This window comes from Sinohyriopsis cumingii, chromosome 13, assembly GCF_028554795.1.
Source record: "Sinohyriopsis cumingii isolate HCF-2022 chromosome 13, ASM2855479v2, whole genome shotgun sequence".
Taxonomy (NCBI): Eukaryota; Metazoa; Mollusca; class Bivalvia; order Unionida; family Unionidae; genus Sinohyriopsis; species Sinohyriopsis cumingii.
Genome location: NC_142973.1, coordinates 41,229,940 through 41,252,514, shown reverse-complemented (window position 1 = coordinate 41,252,514; position 22,575 = coordinate 41,229,940). Strand labels below are relative to the sequence as shown.

The following is a 22,575-nucleotide window of genomic DNA, read 5'->3' as shown; positions in this document are numbered from 1 at the left end:
CAAAACAGTAGTGTCCTTGTTCATGGGGAAGATAACCCATCATCAAAACAGTAGTGCCCTTGTACATGGGGAATATAACCCATCACCAAAACAGTAGTAACTTAAATATGAGAAATATAACCCATCACCAAAACAGTAGTGCCCTTGTACATGAAGAATCATTAGCACATACAAACAAGATACAGGATGGAAACTTTTCAAGATATTACCTGTCAAATACTGGGATTTCCCATAGATCTTTCAAGAACTGTGTCTGATGTTTCTGCAGCATATTCACATTCACAAAGACAGCAGTCACCCCTGAAAGTTCCTTAATCAAATTTTTCAGCTCCCTCACTTTACCAGTCCCAAAAACATCCTTTCTGTGTGGCTCCCGAGCATTTACAACATCCTGTTTAATAAAAACAAGCATTCCAATAGGGATCATGGTGTTTAAACTCATTCTTTTGTTGATGTGTCATCCCTGTGACTTACAAAAACTTTAACATTGTTGAAACACATAATGCAAATACTGGCAGAAATGTGATACTCATAATTCACCAAACAAATTCAGTGCAGACAAAAATTAATTGTTGTTATAGTTGTTTTGGGTTTGTTGTTGTTGTTGTTGTTGTAGGGTTTAACGCCATTTTTCAGCACATGATAGGCTATACATGGCAGCCAGTATTATTGGTGGAGAAAGAACCAGTGAAATCCCCGGAAGAACCTTGAGAAGCTACTGGCAAGCTTTCTCACATACCCACATTGGCTGAATCTGAGACTCGAACCCACGCAGACAGAGGTGAGATGGTAGTGATCCATAACGGAGAGCGCTTTAGACCATTCAGCCACTCAGGGCCCCTGTTTTGGGTTTAACACCATTTTAAAGTGCATTACAGCCTATACATGGTGGCCAGAAAAACTGGTGGAGATGAACCCATGAAAACCCCAGTAAGAACCATTGACACAGACTGAGACTTGAACCCAAATGAATAGATGTGAGATGGTAATGATCAATAAAGGCCAGTGCTTTAGACACTTGGCCAACTGCACCGCCCCCCCCCCTTACTCTTATAATAGCTATTATTATCACCTACAAATAATTCTAAGCCTATGGTTGATCAATAATCAAAACATAACAATTATGACTTTTGCAACTTGTACAGTACAAATAAAACTCTGGATTTAAGCATACAACCTTCTCTTCCAGTTTACAAGTAAGCACTGTTCCTTACATGTCCATCATTATCAAACTGAGGTCAATGTTTTTGATTAATCATGTGTTAATTCATACACAGTAAAACCTCCTAAAGAAGACCATTAATTAGACTGTGAAAAAAATGTTTGAATCAAGAGGTGATCATATTTCAAACAATTCACTCACTATTCAATTCAGTAAATGGGAGTGATTATGTGTAATTGATATTTCAAATAATCTTATACTGGTCGAGGTCCAATGCACATATGTTTCACTGACACATTTTACTCTGTCAGGAAAAGCAATAAAAAAGTGTTATGTCTTGTGTGGTGTAAAATTTTCTAGTAAAGATATCAGCAGGTTGAAAGAATTTATTATTGTGCTCTCGTGGGTTTAAATAATATTTCCTGGATAAATAATTTCCTGGTTATAAAATAATAATGAATTTCAAGAAATAATTGTAATAATTGTTCACAAACATTGCCAAAGTGCACAAGAAGGTGAATGAATACATAAATGGTTCCTAATAACTTCTAGTCTTCTGCATCACGATTTTAACCAATCTAAATTCTTGTTACAAAGGTTGTGTAAAACTCTGTAATTACAATGCAGCCCCAGCTGCAACAGTGAAGACTACCACCATTTCATGCACCAACAGGTCTGGGTTGTTAGTTTTTCATGATTTCAAATGTACAATACATACTGATCTGATAATGCAAAATGGAATGATAGATTAGTGTCAACAATATTTGCAGTTGGGAGCCCATTGCATTTACATTTACCGTTTTGGCAACTTTCCAGCCTGGTATTGAATCTACAAGTGCACATGCTTCAGCTAACTGGAGAGCTGGTGTGGTGTTGTAATTTTTCTGTGGTCCCCATCTTATTGCTGTAAAATAAAACCATTAACATGTCAACATTATTGTTTTTTTTTGCTATATAAACACATATAAATGTTGCTCATAGTCAATTTGTCTAATATCATCAGTAATTCACCTAGGGATCCCAAGTGCTAGGGACACTGTGTTCCCCACCCTCTAAATGTGGGGAACATACAACATTTTATGGGGACAAAGGGAAATTGTAGTACGTAATGCATAAGCAGTGTTAAAAACAAGACAATCTAATTTGGTTTTAACAGATTTGTCACCCTAACTTTGTTGTCTGAACTGTATTTACTGTTGCCACCTATTTGAAGGAACTGTTCAGTATTGAAAAGAAAAAAGTAGTGTCATAACATGTCAGTTTCCTAGGGGTTCACATATGTGTTCAATATTTTGGAGCTCATCAGGTGGCAACCCTAACTGTATTACCGGCATCACATTTTCCTTCTTTAAAGATGGATATTCATTGTCATCTTCCAGCTTTCTTTCCACATTTAGAAACTTTGGTCACTGCAAGTGCCAACACAGAAGTGGATGGACATCAACTAAAGAAAAGTTGTAGGTGTATTTTTAAACTTATTTCCTGATTGGAAAGGCATGCCATTGGTGGTGGTGGTGGCACACAAAATCAGCATTTGGGGGACATAGAACCAAAATATAGGTGGCTTTTTTTTGCATAGTGGAGTTGCAGCCTGATTAAGTTTGTGTCGATGTGCTCATATTTGAAGCTAATCTGAGATCTTCATATATGCATACTGTCATACAAAGTTAATCTGAGATCTTCATATATGCATACTGTCATACAAAGTTAATCTGAGATCCTCACATATGCATAATGTCATACAAAGTTAATCTGAGATCCTGATATACGCATACAGTCATACTAAGTTAAGCTGAGATCTTCATATATGCATACTGTCATACAAAGTTAATCTGAGATCCTCATATATGCATAATGTCATACAAAGTTAATCTGAGATCCTGATATACGCATACAGTCTGAACATAAAAAGTATAATCTACATACCAGTATTACATCTCACAATCGCAATAAAGTAAATCAAACATATACATTTTTTGCTATTAACATAGAGATGGTTCAAGATCTCATCACAAATGGGCAAAATTCATGTGGATTAGCTATTGAATATAAATACAAAACACAGTGACAAATTACATATACAACACATACAGTCAAACCTGTCCTGATGGTCACCTTAACTCAGCAGTCACCTGTTCACAATGGCCATTCTAATTTGCTTCTACAAATTTCCTATATAAATGTCCTGTATCTAAATGTTACCTGCCTTTTGCAATCAGGGGTCAGGTGTTTCCTAGCCAAACAGTGGTTTCTCCCTGCCTTAAGCAGTCAAAGGAATATATCTATACTGACTTCTGTCTTTTCCTTCAAGAGGAAGCCATTGTTTATATCAAGGAATATCATGTGAATCAATGTGCAAACATTTCTTATCTCGCCTGTACTCATAACGCTCCAGTTGTGTTCACAGTGTATGTCAAAGGCGTCAAAATGTCAAATTTAAAAGCAAGACAGTTTTTATCATTTGGCTACAAGGTCAAAGAATTTGGTTTTTGGATGGCGGGAAAAGCAGTAGTGTTACTGCAGCAGAAACAGAAGTCATCTTTTTGTGAGTACGACAGGCAGAGCTATATATCTTCTAGCTGAATGCAATCAAACCAGATTGAATCTGTTTTGCTGGGAACTGTTCTGCACAGCTTTTATACCTGCCATTCTATTAACAATGTATAGGAAGCAATCAGACTGCTCATGCGAATATAATCAAGTATGGTCACGTCAAAACAATGGGAGGACAGTGAGTATTACCTAAAAACATCAGCTGAATACTCACTTCACAATGTTCATCTTGTATGGATGAGACTGCTATATAAAACATTGAACACCAGATGTAGAATAAATGAAGATTAAACAATGCTTGTAGGTTGTATACAGAAGAATAGAGAACCAACCCACTCCCAATTCATTAAGCAACCACCAGACCTTAAGAAGAAGTTTATTTTCATAACAATATATTGAATCTGCAGGAGATGTTTTTAAAGTGAAGAAACCTACCTGTTTTATGGAAATTATACAGCTGCTATAAGATAATGAGAGTATTGGGAAAGTACATGCAAATCTATGATGGACAAATGTACTCTTATGCAAATTGTTATGCAGAAGCCTTATTTTCAAGAACAATCTCAAATTTATATGATGTATGTAATTTTTCTTTTAATGTATCAAAATAGCATAATTATGTACATGCAAGTGTAAGACATAATTCAGTGAAAAAGTCTAATGATTATGACAAAAGTGTAATTGTTGTTATCTATGCACTACTCCTAATACATTTTGTCCTATCATGCTAAATTAGTTTTGGGATGGATATATGTACTTATGAGACATGTGGATGTATAGCAGGCAATATACCCCATTCTTCTATTGCAATAGAGTAATATAAATTTGTTTACAAATACATCATTTAGAACCTCTGACTTTTTGTCTCACAGAATGAAAAGTTTCTTTCTCGCCAAGTCCCTTCCATCCATAAAAACTGAAGCAAGTATATTGCTAATAAATGAAGTTTTTGTGTCAAAACCATATTCTTCTTTGAGTCTCTGTGACCTCAAATTTCAACCTTTCTTAAGCAAAATGATTTTTTTCCCCTTTTACTGCAAGTACATTATATGCAAAAGGTCTGGTTAGGGTATATGGTCTGTAACATCAATTAACACGTAGAAGCTAAAACTAACAGACATAAATGGGTGGACAGAAAAGATCCTAACTTGATACACTTGACCTTAACAGTGGATATATAAAAATCAAACATTCTATGAACCAAACAAATCCTTTTATCAAACAAGAAACCCAAATGGGCTTAAAATCACTCACCTGGCTTACATAACAGCTGACCAAATTCACCAAGAAGGCTTATGTAGTATTATAAAAACACAATTTATGTAAAGTATTTCCCAAAATTTATATCAATGGGGTATTTTCCTTATTAAAAGCTAGAAATATAAAATATAAATATAAAAAACAAATTTTAAATAATTTGTGAGTAATGGCAATGAATATGTGCAATGCCATAAAATAATACACATAAATGACAAATGCTTCTAGCACATTAACCTTCCCATACAAGAAACTGTCAAACTATTTTCACAAATATATCAAACTTACTTTCAAATATTTAAGAATTTTCAAATGCAACAAGGTTTTTAGAAATTGTTTTATGCAAATAAATGTATAAACTTTTACATGTTTTTTTATAAAAAAAGAAGTATGTTTTTATTGGAACAAAATCAATATTGAAAAAAAAGCAACACAATCACCTGCAAACAAATACCTATAATTGTGAAAACCTAATTCTCATCCTTAATAAGAATATAGCTTGCAACTGAGCATTGTCACTATAAACAACTTCTTTTCTACTTTGTTCAGTTTTACATCAGAAATTATTCATTTTAATCCTTAAAGTGTATTAAATTGCTAATATTTGTAATATTTTCTACTGAAAGTACATGTATACATCTTATATTCTAAAATGTATCTGTCATATCTGGTTTTCATTATTTTTGCTTGGGGAAGAACTATGTAACCTCAAATCCAATTCACAATAGTCAGCATCATGGTTTACTTCCCTTACTTTAACTGCATGTGTGTGTGTGTGTGTGTGTGTGTGTGTGTGTGTGTTAGAGAGAGAGAAAGAGAGCAAGAGAGAGAACAGGTCATTTAAAAGTTAAAAGAACTGTTTCATTTCAGAGCTAATTCTAACTGTGCTGAATCTCATTATGTTCAAACATTGCACTGTAATATAATTTAGTGGACATCTTTATCATTTGAGTCTATTCAGCAAGTTTATTCAATTTGGATCAAAAACAGTCAATAGAGTAATAAAATGTTGAGCCAATCAGTTGTAAGATCACTTTATAAATATGCACTGATCTTGCTCATTATCAAAATCATGTGAGATCTTGATCCAATAGGCCTTTTTTCAAAAAAGTGTTACCAATGTAACCTCCTGAATGATAAACAAGGTCATCTAATCAGACGCAAGATCACCTCACTGACAACCATGGATCGTGCTCATTACTAACTTATCCAAGAGTTTAATCAGCCCATTTTCCATGTTTGATCAAAACCATGTTAGAAATAGTGCTTATAGAATGGTAACAAGCTCAATCAGACACAATACCACTTCAGTGTGTATGTTGATCATCATCAAACCTAAGATCTGATTGTATAAGTTTATGTTGCAAAAAATTGATCAAAATCAGATAAGAAATATGGACTCAAGAGTGGAAACAAGAACATCCAATCAGACGGAAGATACTGTCATTAATGTGTGGCTCTTGCTCATTATTGATTTTAATGATGAAAAGCACATATTCCAAGTTTAATAAAAATCGGATCAGATATTTGGGATCTGGAGTGGAAACATGCTCAACCAATGAGATGCAAGGTCAACTCATTAACATGCACAGATCTTGCTAATATTCAAACTTTTTCATGACAATGATGACATAAGCCTATGTTCCAAGTTTGATAAAAACTGCATCAAAAACATGTCCTCCTGAATAGTTACACATAAAGATGGATAATAATATACTATTCTCACTATCGCTGGCCAGATGAAATAAAAATACAAATGATGATTTCAAAAATGTAATGAGACTTTAAAAACAAAATGCTGCATCATTTGTCTATCATAACAGGTATCAAAATATGTATATCTTTTATATGCCTGAGAAATATTAATATTTTCATAAATTTTAATGTACTGTTTCAACTCTAGTCCTGAGCTAAAGAAAACATCTAACCTGGCTGGATGACAAACACTTTGTGTCCAATTCCTGGAATGGCAGAATACTCCCTCAAGTACTGTTCAATCTCATGGGCTAAAAGGTCCTCCTCTTCATTCTCAAGATCTGTGGTGGGAAAAGAAAAAAGTTTCATCAATCATTGAAATGATTCTGATTGACAAACTGGTAACATATTTATTTTACATTTATGCAGTCCCAAGTTTGATCCATGGTCCCAACTGATTCAAAAGGATTCTCCGACTTTCTCTACCTTAATAAATTCCTAAGCCTCATCTATGAAATTCAGGTTCTCCAAACATTCACTTCATTGAATAAGATTTAAACTTGCAACTTTATTTTAAATTAGCTAGCTAACAATGTTTTCTTCAGGATCTGAGATGTTGTATTTTTATGGAAGATCTCAGGGACATAAGGGCTTTCTTGTACATACAAAGAGCCATTGAAATTTTTAAAACACAAAAGTATTTACTTTTTGGTAATACTTTGTAAAATGAAGAAGAGATATGTATGGTATTAATTCAGAAATTACATAATTTGAGGAGATACTATTATAATTTTCAGATAATGGCAGAGTTGAGGCTACCTGAAAAATGGGAGCAAGCAAAACAGATTGTGCCATACTCAATGCAACTCTTCCAACTTTGGGATATAAAAAGATAATGACTCAAATGGTGATGTTCTGGGATGTGGGGCCCTTGCTCTATAATGCACAATACGTAACAGGATGACAAAATCTTGGCAGACTTGAACACAATTAATTGAATTATGAAAGATGAAACACAAGATTCTGTACGCAGCTAATTCTTGTTCGAAATGTATGTGTATTCCTAGCTCTATATGTAACGACTTTACATTGACTTATGCTTTATGTACATAGTTATAAATATGTTTTTGTTCCCAAGGAAAATACTATAATAAAATCTAAATGAAACAAAACTGAACTGGATGGACATATGGGTGGGCATAGTTAAATCTATATTTCCCAAACATATTCAAAAAGTTTACAATGGATCCTTTATGTACAGAGCAGAATTGATAAAAAGTTTTATTCAACCACTTGTCCAGGACATGTGGTTTTAGAAAATTAACTTCTCGCACCTGCATTTTCACGTGCCCCCAAATTTCAATCTCACTGGTCAATCAAGCAGTCAGTATTCCAGGTAGTCTCCAACCACCATTCAGTTCCTTGGTCAATCAAGCAATCAGCGCCCACCAATTGGTCAGCAATGCCTGATCACCTGCTACTTGATCAGCAACACTGTTCACTCAGCTCTATGGCTGCTATGGTTCAGTTTTACAGCTGCTTTGGTCAACTTCTATGTGTGCTGGTAACAGAGTGTGTAACTCCATACATGTAATCTTTTAGCCATGGGCTAATTTTGGGGTTTGTAATACCCAGTGTTTTGGGACTGTAAAGATATTTTGTATGATATCTTTCCCTGTTTTCATCATTTTGCTATTTGAGTAAAATATCTCATTTTTAGCTATTTGAGTGAATTCATTTTTACTACTGGAGTAAAATACATCATTCTTTTTGTCGTGTGAATTTATGTGACTCATTCACCCATGTCCTTGTTCTGTGTAAGGTCATTTATTTGTATTTTCATTTGTTGCATTATTAGGTTCATTTGGATTATGTTAATTTGTCCAATATTTGGATCTTATACATGCACACTGTAATCATAATTCTTTTCTCATTCAAGTCATTCATCATTAAACATTGTACTTGTATCACCATCAAAACTGTTCTGTTATAAACCCAAAATCCAACCTGGGTATCTTGTTACATGCAGGCCATAATAAAGAGGTCCCATTTTATTTGCTTTGCATTTCATTCATAGTAAGTTTTAAAATGGCTTTTCCTAGTGGAGTTTTAACCACTCTAACTTCAGTGACTTTCTGCACATATTGCCCAATTCAGGCTAATGGGCTGCACAGGTTTATGAGGTCCAAAACTGTAATGAGACTTGCCTGATTAAATCATGAATTTGTCAGCTCTATTGACAAATATACTGGTCGAATTTTCAACTTTTGCCAGTCTGGGATATTGTCTGCAATAACTGCAAAATATCTTTATTTCAGAATTCATGTTTTCAATCCATGGATAATTATCAATCCAATGTGGCTGAAAATTTCTTCGTCTCTTAATAGTGTAAACTTTGATATTTCTTGCTGCCTGAGTCTGGGATATGTATCTTTGAAGGAATAGTTACGTTAGACTCAGTGGCAGCCTCATGTTTTACCCTTCAACTTTCATAGGAATTTTCCATCTCTGGAAACAATGCTAATTAATCATGCTGGATTTCTTTGTTTTAAGTGGTTTGATTGGCTTATCATTTGGTCACACAGCCCAATATGAAGTCAAGCAGTAACAGAGTTATCAATGACCACTTACTGTGGATGTCAATGAACAAATGCAGGTACATTCAAGCATTCAGTATGCCCCGATAGTATAAATGGCCAGATAAAGTGATTAAAATACGAAAAAAGTGCTTGCCTGAAAAATTGGGGGAAAAAAGCACTTGTCTCAGACAAGAACCTTGGAGAATTTTACATGTAAAACTTTAAAAACATATAGTCTCAGATGTCAGGCTATGGGATTTGATCAGCCCGGTACAGTAAATACTAAACAATACATAAATTTACTTTAGGCAACTTACCTGAAATTAAATATTACCTGCATCATTTTCAAATATATACAAGTCCTCCTCATCTGATATATTGTCTGATCTCACTGTTGCTGTTGTTGATATGGAAGACCTGCATATCCCATATGAATCGTAAGCAGACAAATAATGGGGACAGCCTGAATACAATTCTCTGCTTTTACGCAGGATACCTGAAGAAACATTACTGGACCAGAATTTCAGACATTTCTGCAAACTCACACCATGATATAAAGAGATTTTCCTGTAAAATGTTGCATATTTTCTTGACAGCTGGGAATTGATGCATCTTCCGCTAATGATGATATTTGACATGCAGGCCTCTTTCAGAATTTTTAATCCTGGGAAATATAATAAGGCTCGCATTTTTCACAAGTACTGTTCTTACGTCCTTTATGATAAAAAGTATGAAATATACACTTCACATGTATATATATTCATGTATTTCACAAATTAAAGCTTAAAGTTTCTTTTCGCACACATAAATTCAGTCTGTGTCATGTCAATAATTACCTCTAATGATAAAATATTCTAATTACACTCAGAGTCAATACAGAAGAGTACAAAGTAAATTGTAAAATGTATATTTAAAAAAACATTTCATAGATAAAATTGTCCTACTTATATAGTCAACTAGAGAAAACAATTAATGTAATGGCAATCTGGAAGGTTGAGGTTGAGGTTTTGGGTCATACCCAATCCTCTCATGTATAATTTCAGTCCTGCTTTTTAGTACACTGCTTTCTGACACAGAAGGGCTCTCAGTTAAAGGTGTCTGCTTCCTCAGGTCCAGTTCTTTTTCTCTTTTCATTAATTCATATTCTTTGTCAATGTCATCTACTTTAAGTTCAATTCTAGTGGGATTCCTTCGCAACATTCTGCAACTAAAAAGATAAGACTATTTAAAGTACATGCACGTTTTCTCACTACTAGATGAACAAGGCATCTAAGATTAGCAAAAGTAGTTGAAATATATTTTTTAATTAGAAGTAAATTCTGTTCATAAAAACATTTATTTTCTTCCAACTGAGTGAGTTATAACATTGACAGACAGAAGGAAACTGAAATTGCACACAATCCCGTCTTTGCAGATGCATATGCTATGAAATAAATTATCTCTTTTCCATTTATTGAAAAATTTTACAAGATATTTGTGAGCCTAAATTTAAATAAGTATAATTTAGCTATATTCAGCCTACAATGGACCTGACAAGGTGTGATGAGATACTCTGCACAAGATTACTGGGAGATCAGTCTGCTCAAGCCCAAGCCTCTGACCCATCTGCTACCTATCCCACAATGCCGAGTATACAGGCCTACTCCTCAAACTGTTCCATCATGTTTGAAGCAATCTATCTACAAACAATATAGCATTAAATGATACCAACTTGGCATTGGTTTCTGCCAACATCAATCTTATTTTACAGTATTTTACGTAAACTGCAAGGAGTAGAAACTTTTAAGACCCCACTGAAAATGCTGCCCTCCATGGTGAGTCAGGATGACATCAAAATACTTATTCAGTGGATGGCAAAAGATGTGAGAGATGTGATGGGTAGCCATGATGATGGTTTAATATTCATTTTACCTTTGTGTTGGGAATCACTGTCAACGATTAATTGTCTATTTTTATTGAAGTTGTTCACTTTTCTGTATAAATTACCTTTATTTCCAGGATAACCAACCTCTGACAGACAGTTAAAAACATTACTTTAAGATTTGCCAACACACATCACATATTATGCATGTAAATGTTGATATACTGATTCACAACAAAACAAAATTGACTTTTAAAAAAATAGGGACATTTATTTCATGAAACAACAACCATCAATGCTGAAACTCTATTTTTTTGTTCTATTCGTAAAATATTGATGCTGTGATTTTACTGCAAGTAATATTGAAATTTCTGCTCATCAATTTGGGAATTTTAACCATAGTAAAAACTATGGATCTCACTTCTCCATAATGAAACATCAGTGAAACAAAGCTCTTCATGCACTGAGTACTCCTTATGCTTGTTTCCCTTTCTATTCTTGATCACATTAGTATGATAAACCACTAATTAATGTTAGACATTTTAATTAAGTTACTTGCATGACAATATTTATAACATTCTTTGACTGGTCAATTGAAAAGTAATGAACTGAATCTAATAACATCACTGCTAGCTTTTACATGGGTAGGATTTGCATGCCTTTTAACTTTTTTAATCCACCCCTTAATTTCAGTTGACACAAAAGCCATAATTAATGTGACAATACAAAGCAGATCTACTTTTAATTGATTGTAACAATACATGTACAACAAACACTTCTGCAAATTGGAGATCAAAACACTGTTGTCACTTAATTAGGTTCTCATAAAACTCTTGCTGACATTGCTGTAATAGTAGATTGACACTTTTCATGTCTGAATACAAGAGGGAATATTTATGATGAGTGCACTGAAACTTTCTTAAAAGGTGAATGAATTTTAAAACTAAAACATGAATTTTACTTGACCAAACTTATTTACTTGCTGTTTATTTCATAAATTGTGCCACCAGTAGGCATTACTGAGTTTCATGCAATGGAATTTCATCCCATACTTTTATTTACAGTGTACTCAAAATTTTATTTCTGTAAAGAAAATTTAACAGAATATATGACTTCTTATTAAAGGTTATGAATTTCATGATGTTGATTCTAATATCCAGACATTTTTGATGATAAAATGAGCAATATGCCAAGCTTTCATTTACCAGTTCTGATAACAATTTTCTTTAATTTCAACAAATAGGAACCAATTCGTTGGGTATTTTCAAGAAGAAAAAAACAACTTGATCCACACTTGACCCTGTGTTATAAATGGGTTTTTGAGAAGTGCTGTACCAAAATACCTTTTTTTAATAATAAATAAAAAAAAAATGTACATGGATTATTTTTGCTGTATGCAGAATATAGTTTCAACCTCAGCTCCTTCAAAATACTGAATTTGCTTCACCCAATGCCACACAGAAAGTGCCAGTGGCAAGAATTACAATTATCAAGTTTTCTGGCTGTGGATTTCACCTCAACCAGGGCACTTATAGCCAAAATTTTCTATATCATCACAAAACAGATAAGTGTAGTCAGGAAGCTGACCACTTTACAGAAGCAATCTTCAGCTGTAGAGGTATGCAAAGATGAAAATATACTATTTCTTACTATTCATTTTATATGATAGAATTGCTTTATATATTGGACATTTTGGAATTTATTCTACATTTTAAAGAGTCAAACATATCTTACATAATGCCATGTTACTAGATAGAATATAGTCTGTTTCAAATCAGCCATTTTTATAGTTGAACAGACAGCTGAATCAAATATACGTTGTGTGCATTCAGTGATGAGTAGTTTTTGAGTTCATGTAATCCAGTGTATTTATTCTTGCCAGAGAGAGATCCATAAATGAACATGGTTATTATTATAATAATCCTGAACAGTTGTTCTTAAAAAATAATTTAATACATAACAAAGTGTGTGCAAGTGTAATGTATATGAGACATTATATTTTTAGCTGTTCATGGGGAATCACTTAAGGCAGAGTATTTTGTGTAACCTGTATGCTGTGTTCTACACATTGAGAGGGGCCAAAGATTCTGGACCAATAGGTCTGCAGAATAAGGGGGCTCTGGCAGGAGTGGACCATATGAGGCTGTTCCTTCACCACTGGACAGGAACTGTGTAAATGTTATTTTGTAAACTCTTTTTCATGTAAAATAAATCCCATCCATTTAAAGTGAATACATACTCCCACAGAGCGGAGAATCATCTATTCATTCAACTATCACATGCGTTTGTAGAAGCAGTCATCTATTTCATAAATGACAATTATGTCAGGACATCAGAGCGGCTTGGGAGGAGAGCATTTGGCAATAATGACTGGTAAGTACTGGATAATAAAAAATTAGTTTTACCCCACAACCCCCAACATTTTAATAGCAGCAACAGCTTACCCACTGCTATTGCACATCTGAATTTGTCAGTCAGGTGGGTAGGCTGACGTGCTAAACTGATCAAATAGAAAGAAAAATGGAAAGTGCTCTGGACTCAGGGAGAAATCCTCTTTACAGAATGTTAGTGTTTCTCAGGGCCACATGTTGTGCTGAAACTATGGGTCCCAGAGAGAAAATACCTGTGCTTTGTTGTGCTAATGAGCAGAGGTAGAAAGAACAGAATGTAGTATGGGATCACCAAAATACTGCCTTCATGACAATCTGATTAAAATCAGATCTCCAGCATCTTAAGTGTAGATGTGACATACACATTTTGGTGACCTTTGGAATTTCCCGTCCACTTAATTTTAGTATCCTATCAGTTAAAGCATCACAAATTCAAGTTAGGGAGAGTTACTCTCAGTAATATTTTCTGAATGTTGTGCATCCCTTTCTGAAATTTGAAAGCAGTGAATTGACTAGTGACCTGGAGGGTCAACAGGACATGACCTCTTATTGGTGTCCATCAGATCTTTGTTGTTGTTGTTCGAGGGTTTAACGCCATTTTTCAGCACAAGAAAGGCTTTATATGGCGGCCAGTATAACAGGTGGAGGAAGAACCTTGCAAAACCCAGGGAAGGACCACTGACTTACGAGAAGCTACTGGCAGGCTTTCCCACATACCCATGCTAGCCAAGCCTTGGACTTGAACCCATGCAGACAGAGGTGAGATGGCAGTGATCCGGAACGGTGAGTGCTTTAGACCACTCGGCCACTCGGGGCTCCATCCATCAGATCTCAGTGTAGGACTGTGGAGATCTGATTTTAAGGAAGACTAGGCCCACGAGGCTGTGACAGCTCCACTCTCATGGGCTTTTAGTTTCATAAAAGGGGTGTCTCTATTATTATGAGACTGATAATCTTTTGATTGTGGTGACATGAGACAGTGGAGGCCAAAACATAAAAATATCAATAGAGCCTTTAAGAGGAAAGAAAATATGTTTATTACCCTTTGTTTTCCCTTCTGAGCCATTTAGATAAAAATTCAGTGCCTTAACTGGGCTCGAAAGCTTATCTCGATCATCTCCAGCACAGATCTGACCAAGACTGGGAATCGCTGCTGGTGATGGAGCTACCGAAGGTAACTGATTTTAGGCTAAAATTCCCAATGGACAAAAGAAGGAAATGGAATCATAACTGACATTAAACTGGAAACAGTGTGTCAAAAGACAATGCATGAATCAAACTGCATCTCAGCTCTATAGCCCTTCAGAGCTGATACTAAACATCGTTTGTTCTTGAAAAGGAAATGGAAATCAGCAATGGAAGTTACAGAGACAGCCTGGATCAATGTTTTTCCTATGGCATCATCAAAAAGGATTCTTGACAAAGCATCATAGATCTTATTGTCAAAGCTCTACTGGCTTGAATGATGCAACTGACAATCTGCCCCAAAAACTTGTTCTGGCAGATAGATCATTTGAGATCAGCCAAGCATGAAGGTGGAGAAGGTGTGTGCTGTTGTGCAGAAGGAAGACCCTGTGTTGCAACAGAAGATCAAACCTGTGAGGAAGAGTCCTGGGTTGATCTCTCAAGAGGTCTAGAAGATTGCTGAAACGACTGTTGGGGCTACAATGGGGCTAAGGGTATGATATCAGCAGTGAATTTATGCCTATTTGCTGTTGTTGTTGTTGTTGTTGTTGTAGGGTTTAATGCCATTTTTCAGTATACGATAGGCTATACATGGCCGCCAGTATTAATGGTGGAGGAAGAACCCAGGAAATGCCCGTAATGAACCACTGACCCACAAGAAGCTACTGGCAAGCTTTCTCACATACCCACATTGGTCGAATCTGAGACTTGAACCCATGCAGATAGAGATGAGATGGCAGTGATCCATAACGGAGAGTACGTTAGACCACTCAGCCACTCGGTGCCCCTATGCCTATTTGCAGAATTTGAGGTAACATTCAGAAAGGTGGGAAGGTGTACATGAACAGACACTCCCACTGGAAGCTGAATGCATCTACTGCCTTTTCTCTCTGGTTCAGGACTGGAGAGATGAAAAAGGGAAGTCTGTTGTTGAACTTAGTCATAAACAAATCCACCAGAGTCTTTCCCCCTTGTAACAAATGGGACTCATATATGGAGCAGTGAAGAATCCATTCCATAAGGACTGTAGCAAGCTTGGAGGTGTTCCAGTGAAGGAGGTTCTAGACCTCTACACAGAGAGAAGAGAGAAGCATTTGTGCCTCCCTGGCATTGGAGATATGCTAAGATGAATGTGAGGAGAAGACCACAACAGATGAACCCCTGAAGAATTATGCCCCCTGACTCTAAATGAGCAACCCAAATGGAATTTGATACATTGGAAAAACAGCTAGGACTGGGAGTTGGGTGCATGCACAGGGACCCCAGCCAGAAATCCATCCTTTGTAAATGGTGATCAAAGTCTGGTCCTAGATATGAAAGAGACTAGATTGTCTTCATCACTCATCAAAGTTTGGTGCTGCTTCTCCCATTCATAAGCACATGACACTACCTCAGAAGTGTTGGATGAGGTGCAGATCTTCCTTCTTGCAAGGGTATGACATGCTACCTTGTGACAAGCAGTGCACTTCCTCCCTCATGTAAGGCAGCAATCAGCTATCTTGTTTTGAACATTATACTTCCTTCCTCATGCTACCGTGAACCTGTTCAACTTCTCCCTTTTGGGGGGGAGGTGATCTACTCTTTGAACATTCATTCCCTTCTACAGGAAATGCCTTAACAACCGCAGAAGATACTGATCCCATAGCTTTTCCTCTGAGCTGAATAACTGTTCCTTTTTGTGGCTCTGTAAGAGAAATTTCTGAAAATTCAGATAACAAAGGGGATTGAAGTTTCTTCCACAATTTATATGTACGCCTGGAATCGGCTAGATATCAGACTTTATTTGTCCATTTTGTGCAAAAGGTACAACGATTCTTACATGCACACTCTGAACATGTGAGGCAGTCATGGTGAGTGTCTCAAGGGTCCTTCTAATCACCACATTTTCTCACAGTAGTGGAATAAATGTTATCTGAACAAGAATAATAATGATAACAATACTGTATTATTTTCAGACAACAGTTTGTATGTATGGTGGGCTTTATAATCCCAAGTGTATTTGCCCATGGCAGGCAAATGTTCTCTGAAATAAAGGTCATTTTACACAGAACAATAATAACACAGAACAATAATAACAATATTGCATTATTTTCACACATCTAACCTATTATTAATGAACAGCATGCTATGGTCACCCCAGTGTATTTGAACAAGGTAGACAACTGTTCTCAAAATTAAAAGTTATCTGAAAGAGAACAGTAATAATAATACTATATTATTTTTAAAATGAAAGTCATCTATTTGTATGTACTGGATGCTATATATATATCCCTGTTTATTTGCACAAAGGTAAACAATGGTTCATTGAGAGAAATTTCCTGTCTTCTCACTCTCCTATTTTTGTTAAATAAAGTGGTATTCAATTGTTAACCTATATTGTTAATAAGAGCAATCCAGACACACACAATAACAAAGCAATGAGTCACAAATTGATTAAAATACAATGGTAAAGCAGACAAACCCACCAAATTATGTTAATGAATTATTTAATTAATGGAATTATTAATCCTTATTAATAAAAGTTGGACCCATGTTGCATTATAATTTAATAAAGAAGCCTTACCCATGAACCAATTAGATTTTGAAAATAAAAAGGTGTAACCTAGCCCCTTTAGGGTGGGATACAATGTAGCTACCCAAGAAGACATCTCCAGTACTAAATAATGAAAAATGGCATGGATTACCAACAACAAAAACCCCCAGAAGATGAGATGGATGAATGCAACACTAGATGAAATATTATTGAAGGGAGAACAGACAGGTTAAAACTCAACGACAATTTTTCTCTGGTTATGTTATGAATGACAACCATTAACACAGCATCATTGAAATAAATAGATGACTGTTTCTATGCAAGTGCACGCAAGGTGCATGAGTTGTCTATATTTTATTGATAATTTGACACGAAAAAGATTAAGCTTCACAACAGTGATGGGTAAGCTATTACTGCTACTGAATCTGCAATTTCAGCCAGACACCATGAGATAACATTATAAATTCCACTTCTGAACTGAATCTAAGTCAATATCACTATTTGTGGCAAAATTTAATTCAATACCATTTTTTCTGTGAAACTTTAATTCAATGTCAGTATTGAAGTGAAATTCAATCACACACACACCATGCTTGTCAACGAACCAGTCATACATGCTTATAAATTTCATAGAGTGATCATATCATATTGATAGATCCATCTGTTAGTCTAGTTGGAGTTTCCTCTGACCCTTGCACCCCATTTTTGATATTTGGACATTTATGTTAGTATGTACATCCCAACATAAATGTCAAAATGGCAAGGGTCAGAAGAAACTCGGACTACTGTAACAATGCTTGTAAATAATTTCATATACTAATCATATATGGTGATAGTTCTGTATGTTGATCATATCCATTCATATACAGGATCATTTGTATTTATTTCTTGATATTCCAGTTTTTGATCGGTTCCATTTAGGAATGCTATCATTTTCTTATATACTGTATATTGTTAATTTTGTGCATATCATTTTGTTGTATCCATTGTTGGACTTTATGCACATAAATCAGGTGTCACATTCATTCATCATTCAAATGTATTGAAATAAACATCTCATTCAAGTAATTGTGTTTCTTGTTCCCACAAGATACAATCCAACATGGCTTCAATCCTGTTACTAACTTTATCGGGGCCCCGAGTGGCCGAGTGGTCTAAAGCGCTCGCCGTTACGGATCACTGCCATCTCACCTCTGTCTGCGTGAGTTCGAGTCCAGCCTCGGCTAACATTGGTACGTGAGAAAGCCTGCCAGTAGCTTCTTGTGGGTCGGTGGTTCTTCCTTGGGTTTTCCAGGGTTCTTCCTCCACCAATTATACTGGCCGCCATGTATAGCCTATCTTGTGCTGAAAATGGCGTTAAACCCTACAACAACAACAACAACTAACTTTATCATTATTATGAGTTATATAGCTGACATATTTGTATCTAATGCACTTATACAATTTGTCTCAATTATTACCACACATTTCATCCAATGAAAATTTGGCACTAGTACCAAATTCTACCAACATAGAAAGAAAAAAAACAACTTTGGTACCATGCAAAAAGAGAGATATTTTCTGTACTTTAACTACTGTTAACCTAAATGATAGGAAACTAGTCAGAATTATTCCTGTGATGTAATACATCAAGTCTACAATTGTAAAGGAATAAACAGATACGTGTCTTTGAGGCTTGAGGTCACAAGGTACAAATGTTACTAATTCTTCACATACCAGCACATTGTTTTTTCTGTACTTTTGATGAAAACCAAAATGAAAAAATTTTGCTTTTATTCAATTTGGAAGTTTTAAATGCAGTTGATTTTATTTCTATACTCAAAGACTTTTAAGTTCTCCAAGAATACAATATACAATACAATACAATATTGCCACACGGTGTATTGGAAAAAGAAGTGCAAAACAGGCATCAAGTTTGTCTACAGCACCAACAGTAATGTACCAATGCAAGGTTCTCAATAGATTGCAAAAACTGATGAGTCAGTTGACCCTTTATTCCAAAATCTCAAAAGCAAAAATGAAAATCACAAGAGTCAAAACTGAAATCTTGAGAGTCAATTCTTTTGGACAGTCATGATCCCATAGCTGTCATTTCTCGTTATTGGTGGAAACAAATGATGTTAAAGATTTCTTGTCTCATGTTGAATAATGAGAATCACTTGTACAGTGTTTTGTAAGAAACATACAATCTGATTTGTGTAACAATATTTCTCTTTCTATGTATTACTGTGTGTATATTTTGTATATGAAACAGACAGGATTATTGTATACTTTATTATATTTTCAAAAATATAAGAAGTACATCTTATAGAAACCAATTTTTGTACATTGCTTTTGAAGTTTCATAAATGTCTGATGTGGATTTCCAATAAATGAAAAACTTAAGAATGGTGGCTCTGACTTGAATTGCTAGCTCTCACTCCAGGGCCACAAACTTTGACACTAATATGGTACCATGGTACATTGTGTTTTCTTTGATCTGAATATTAGGCCATATTTAAATCTCATTTCACCAAATATTTTTTAATGAACACCTGCTTTCACTGTAAATAAATGTTGGTGGCCCAGCTAATGATATTAATCACAAACAAGCATATGAGTTCGCAAGAAACACCACACACAAATTAAGGATGGGAATGATGTTGGGATGGTCAATGATATACAAAATTAAGATCTTGGGTTGTGCAAATGTTCAAATTTCTCTTAAACACTAAGAACATCTTCAGGAAACCTTTCTTGTGATTTTATTCAATTGCCAAATACACATTTTCCGCTGTGTGCATTCAAAAACTACCTAACAATTAGAGTTAACCTAACAAGTAGTTTATCTAGAATAACAAACAAGGAGCATCACACATCACGTTTATTCTCGTCACTTCTGTTTCCAAAAAGGTGCACGTTCTTACCAGTAGACGACGTTCGACGTTCACAAAACAATGTTACACGCAAATATTGATGACACGTCAAGAACTAAGTGCACGTTATATTGCATTCCGGTAACGAACATGTTACCATAAAATAATATAGTTTGAATGTGACAGTTACATGATTGCTATTCATCTGTTAGATATTTTATGACAGCTTCTGCAGAAATCAATATATTTGGATGTTACAAATGCACTGAAAAAAAGCAAAACGTTGTTTGATCGAAAATAGGGTCTTCTGGAAGAAAGCATCGAAAATAGAATACCGCACTAATCGTACCTTACTTGTACTAATTCTTTCCACATAAAGGAACCATGCAAAACAGCATCCACAAATTTGAAATTTTGATTTTAATTAAGCAGGTATTAATGGTGACAAAAATTCATGAAACATGGCTTAGATATTAAATTTGTTCAACATTTATCAATAAAACTCTCAGCTGCCAATTCGAAAAGTTACCTCCCTTTCAAACCACATTTTCTGTCTTCGCAAGAGAAGAGTTCAACCTTGCCGGACGACCTTCTTTACATTAAATGCAATTTTACTTTATTTAAACAAACATGGGAACAGTACACGCAAAAGTTTGTTGAATATATGAAATGTTATATCTGCATGTATTTTACTCTGTTAAAAAGTTATCAGTATAGCATTTAATTGTATTAGCACGGGTGGTTGATTATGGATGTTAATGTGGCACGCTCTCTGACGCTTAGTACTGTAGAGACCAACAAATTACTCTCCGCCTTATTGGTTTTTGTTTTCTTTTCTAACTGATGTTTTTAATTGCTGCGTGTCAGCTGATGGCAATAACTGTCATAAGGAATTAAACCATCCTGAGGTCAAAACAAACGTGTCTGTCTTGGGTTAGGTGTAAATTTTCATACCCGGGTGTAGTCTAGTCCTACAATGTAGGATGTATTACATGCTATTTATAATTGGTGCTATGTCTTACAACCTTGTAAAGCATGTTCCCAAGTCCTCTGACAGGAAAACAAGATGTAATATTTTCAGGAATATCCCACAGACTTGGCAGCCCATATAGACACTCTTACACAAATTTAAACCTAATTGATTATACCTCAGGAGTCTGACATTTTATCAATAAAGAACAATGAAATCTCTGACAACATGACATCACCTTATCGGTACTATAAATGAACACAGAGAGAGCAAGCATGATCATAACCCTCCGCTTGATTCGACTTTTCTCACGTGTCTTTTATCATTTCAGAATTGCAAGAAGACTGAAAAATTATACGTATCCATTCAAAAGACAGTAACATACCAACACATAACTCTCAGTCAACCATCACATGAATCCAATCAGGCGAATTAACCTTTATTTTCACCATTATGGACTTGCGATTCTGAAATGATAAAAGACGCATGAGAAAAGTCTAATCGAGCGGAGGGTTGTGGTCATGTCTGCACTCCATATGTTCATTTATAGTACTGATAAGGTGATTTCATGTCAGAGATTTCATTGTTCTTTATTGACAAAACATCATACTCCTGTGATTATACTTACTTTGCAGTGTTTATCCTGAGGAATCAAAATCTGACAGTAGCAAATGAACACATCTTCATGTTGCATTCAGATGGTTGGAATGTGATGGAAGCTGGGAATGCTGAAATTGGATTAGGTTGAAGAATGTTTCTTTAATGAAATGAATAAAAATATACTAATATTGATGAACATGTTAAGACAGCTTTGTTTTTTCATCCATTTAACCAGTTTTGGCATTCCATGCTTATATCACATTCAAACCGAATGAAATATAGGTCAACAGAACTTGAAAACACTTCCATGTGCTTGTATGAGAATTGGAATTTATCAAAAAGAAGACTGAGTAAATCAAGACTGCCTAAATCAACATGGCTTTGGGGCCCCGAGTGGCCGAGTGGTCTAAAGCGCTCACCGTTACGGATCACTGCCATCTCACCTCTGTCTGCGTCGGTTCGAGTCTCGGATTCGGCTAATGTGGTTATGTGAGAAAGCTTGCCAGTAGCTTCTCGTGGGTCGGTGGTTCTTTCCGGGGGTTTTCCGGGTTCTTCCTCCACCATTAATACTGGCCGCCATGTATAGCCTATCTTGTGCTGAAAAATGGCGTTAAGCCCTACAACAACAACAACAACAACATGGCTTTAGCTTGTGGAGAAGCTTTGATATGTGCAGCCAAGCATGACAGATTCTTAGTCAACATTGTAACATGCTACACAATGCCGTTATTTAGGCAGTAAGATGTAGCACCAAAACAATATCATAACTAGGTGTAGTTCTACAATATAAGACATCTACCCTGATATTTTATGTTGTTTGGGTTGACATTTTACTGCCTAAATAAATGGTGTTGAGTAAGGTTAACTGACAGGGGAACAAGAGGCCAAATTTTCAGGAATATTTCACACACTTGTCAGCCCTTATTGGCACATTT

General features: G+C 35.4%; 2 protein-coding genes across 3 annotated transcripts in view; one reads left to right on the top strand and one right to left on the bottom strand.

Annotated features, from left to right (window-relative positions):
* Positions 1 to 10,207, bottom strand: part of LOC149785278 (putative GTP-binding protein 6) — a 40,384-nt gene extending 30,177 nt beyond the window's left edge. For both annotated transcript variants that reach the window (XM_089979143.1, XM_089979144.1), the window contains exons 1-4: positions 9,581 to 10,207; positions 6,901 to 7,008; positions 1,960 to 2,066; positions 210 to 391 (exon numbers count right to left, since the gene is read on the bottom strand). In XM_089979143.1, the coding sequence (XP_089835269.1) occupies positions 210 to 391; positions 1,960 to 2,066; positions 6,901 to 7,008; positions 9,581 to 9,935 (752 nt within the window). In that variant the 5' untranslated portion in view covers positions 9,936 to 10,207. The remainder of the gene's footprint in view (positions 1 to 209; positions 392 to 1,959; positions 2,067 to 6,900; positions 7,009 to 9,580) is intronic.
* Positions 10,208 to 20,618: 10,411 nt separating this feature from the next.
* LOC149785277 (sorting and assembly machinery component 50 homolog) overlaps positions 20,619 to 22,575 on the top strand; it is a 38,823-nt gene continuing 36,866 nt past the window's right edge. Inside the window, exon 1 of the mRNA XM_089979146.1 lies at positions 20,619 to 20,721. Within this exon, the coding sequence (XP_089835272.1) occupies positions 20,701 to 20,721 (21 nt within the window). The 5' untranslated portion in view covers positions 20,619 to 20,700. The remainder of the gene's footprint in view (positions 20,722 to 22,575) is intronic.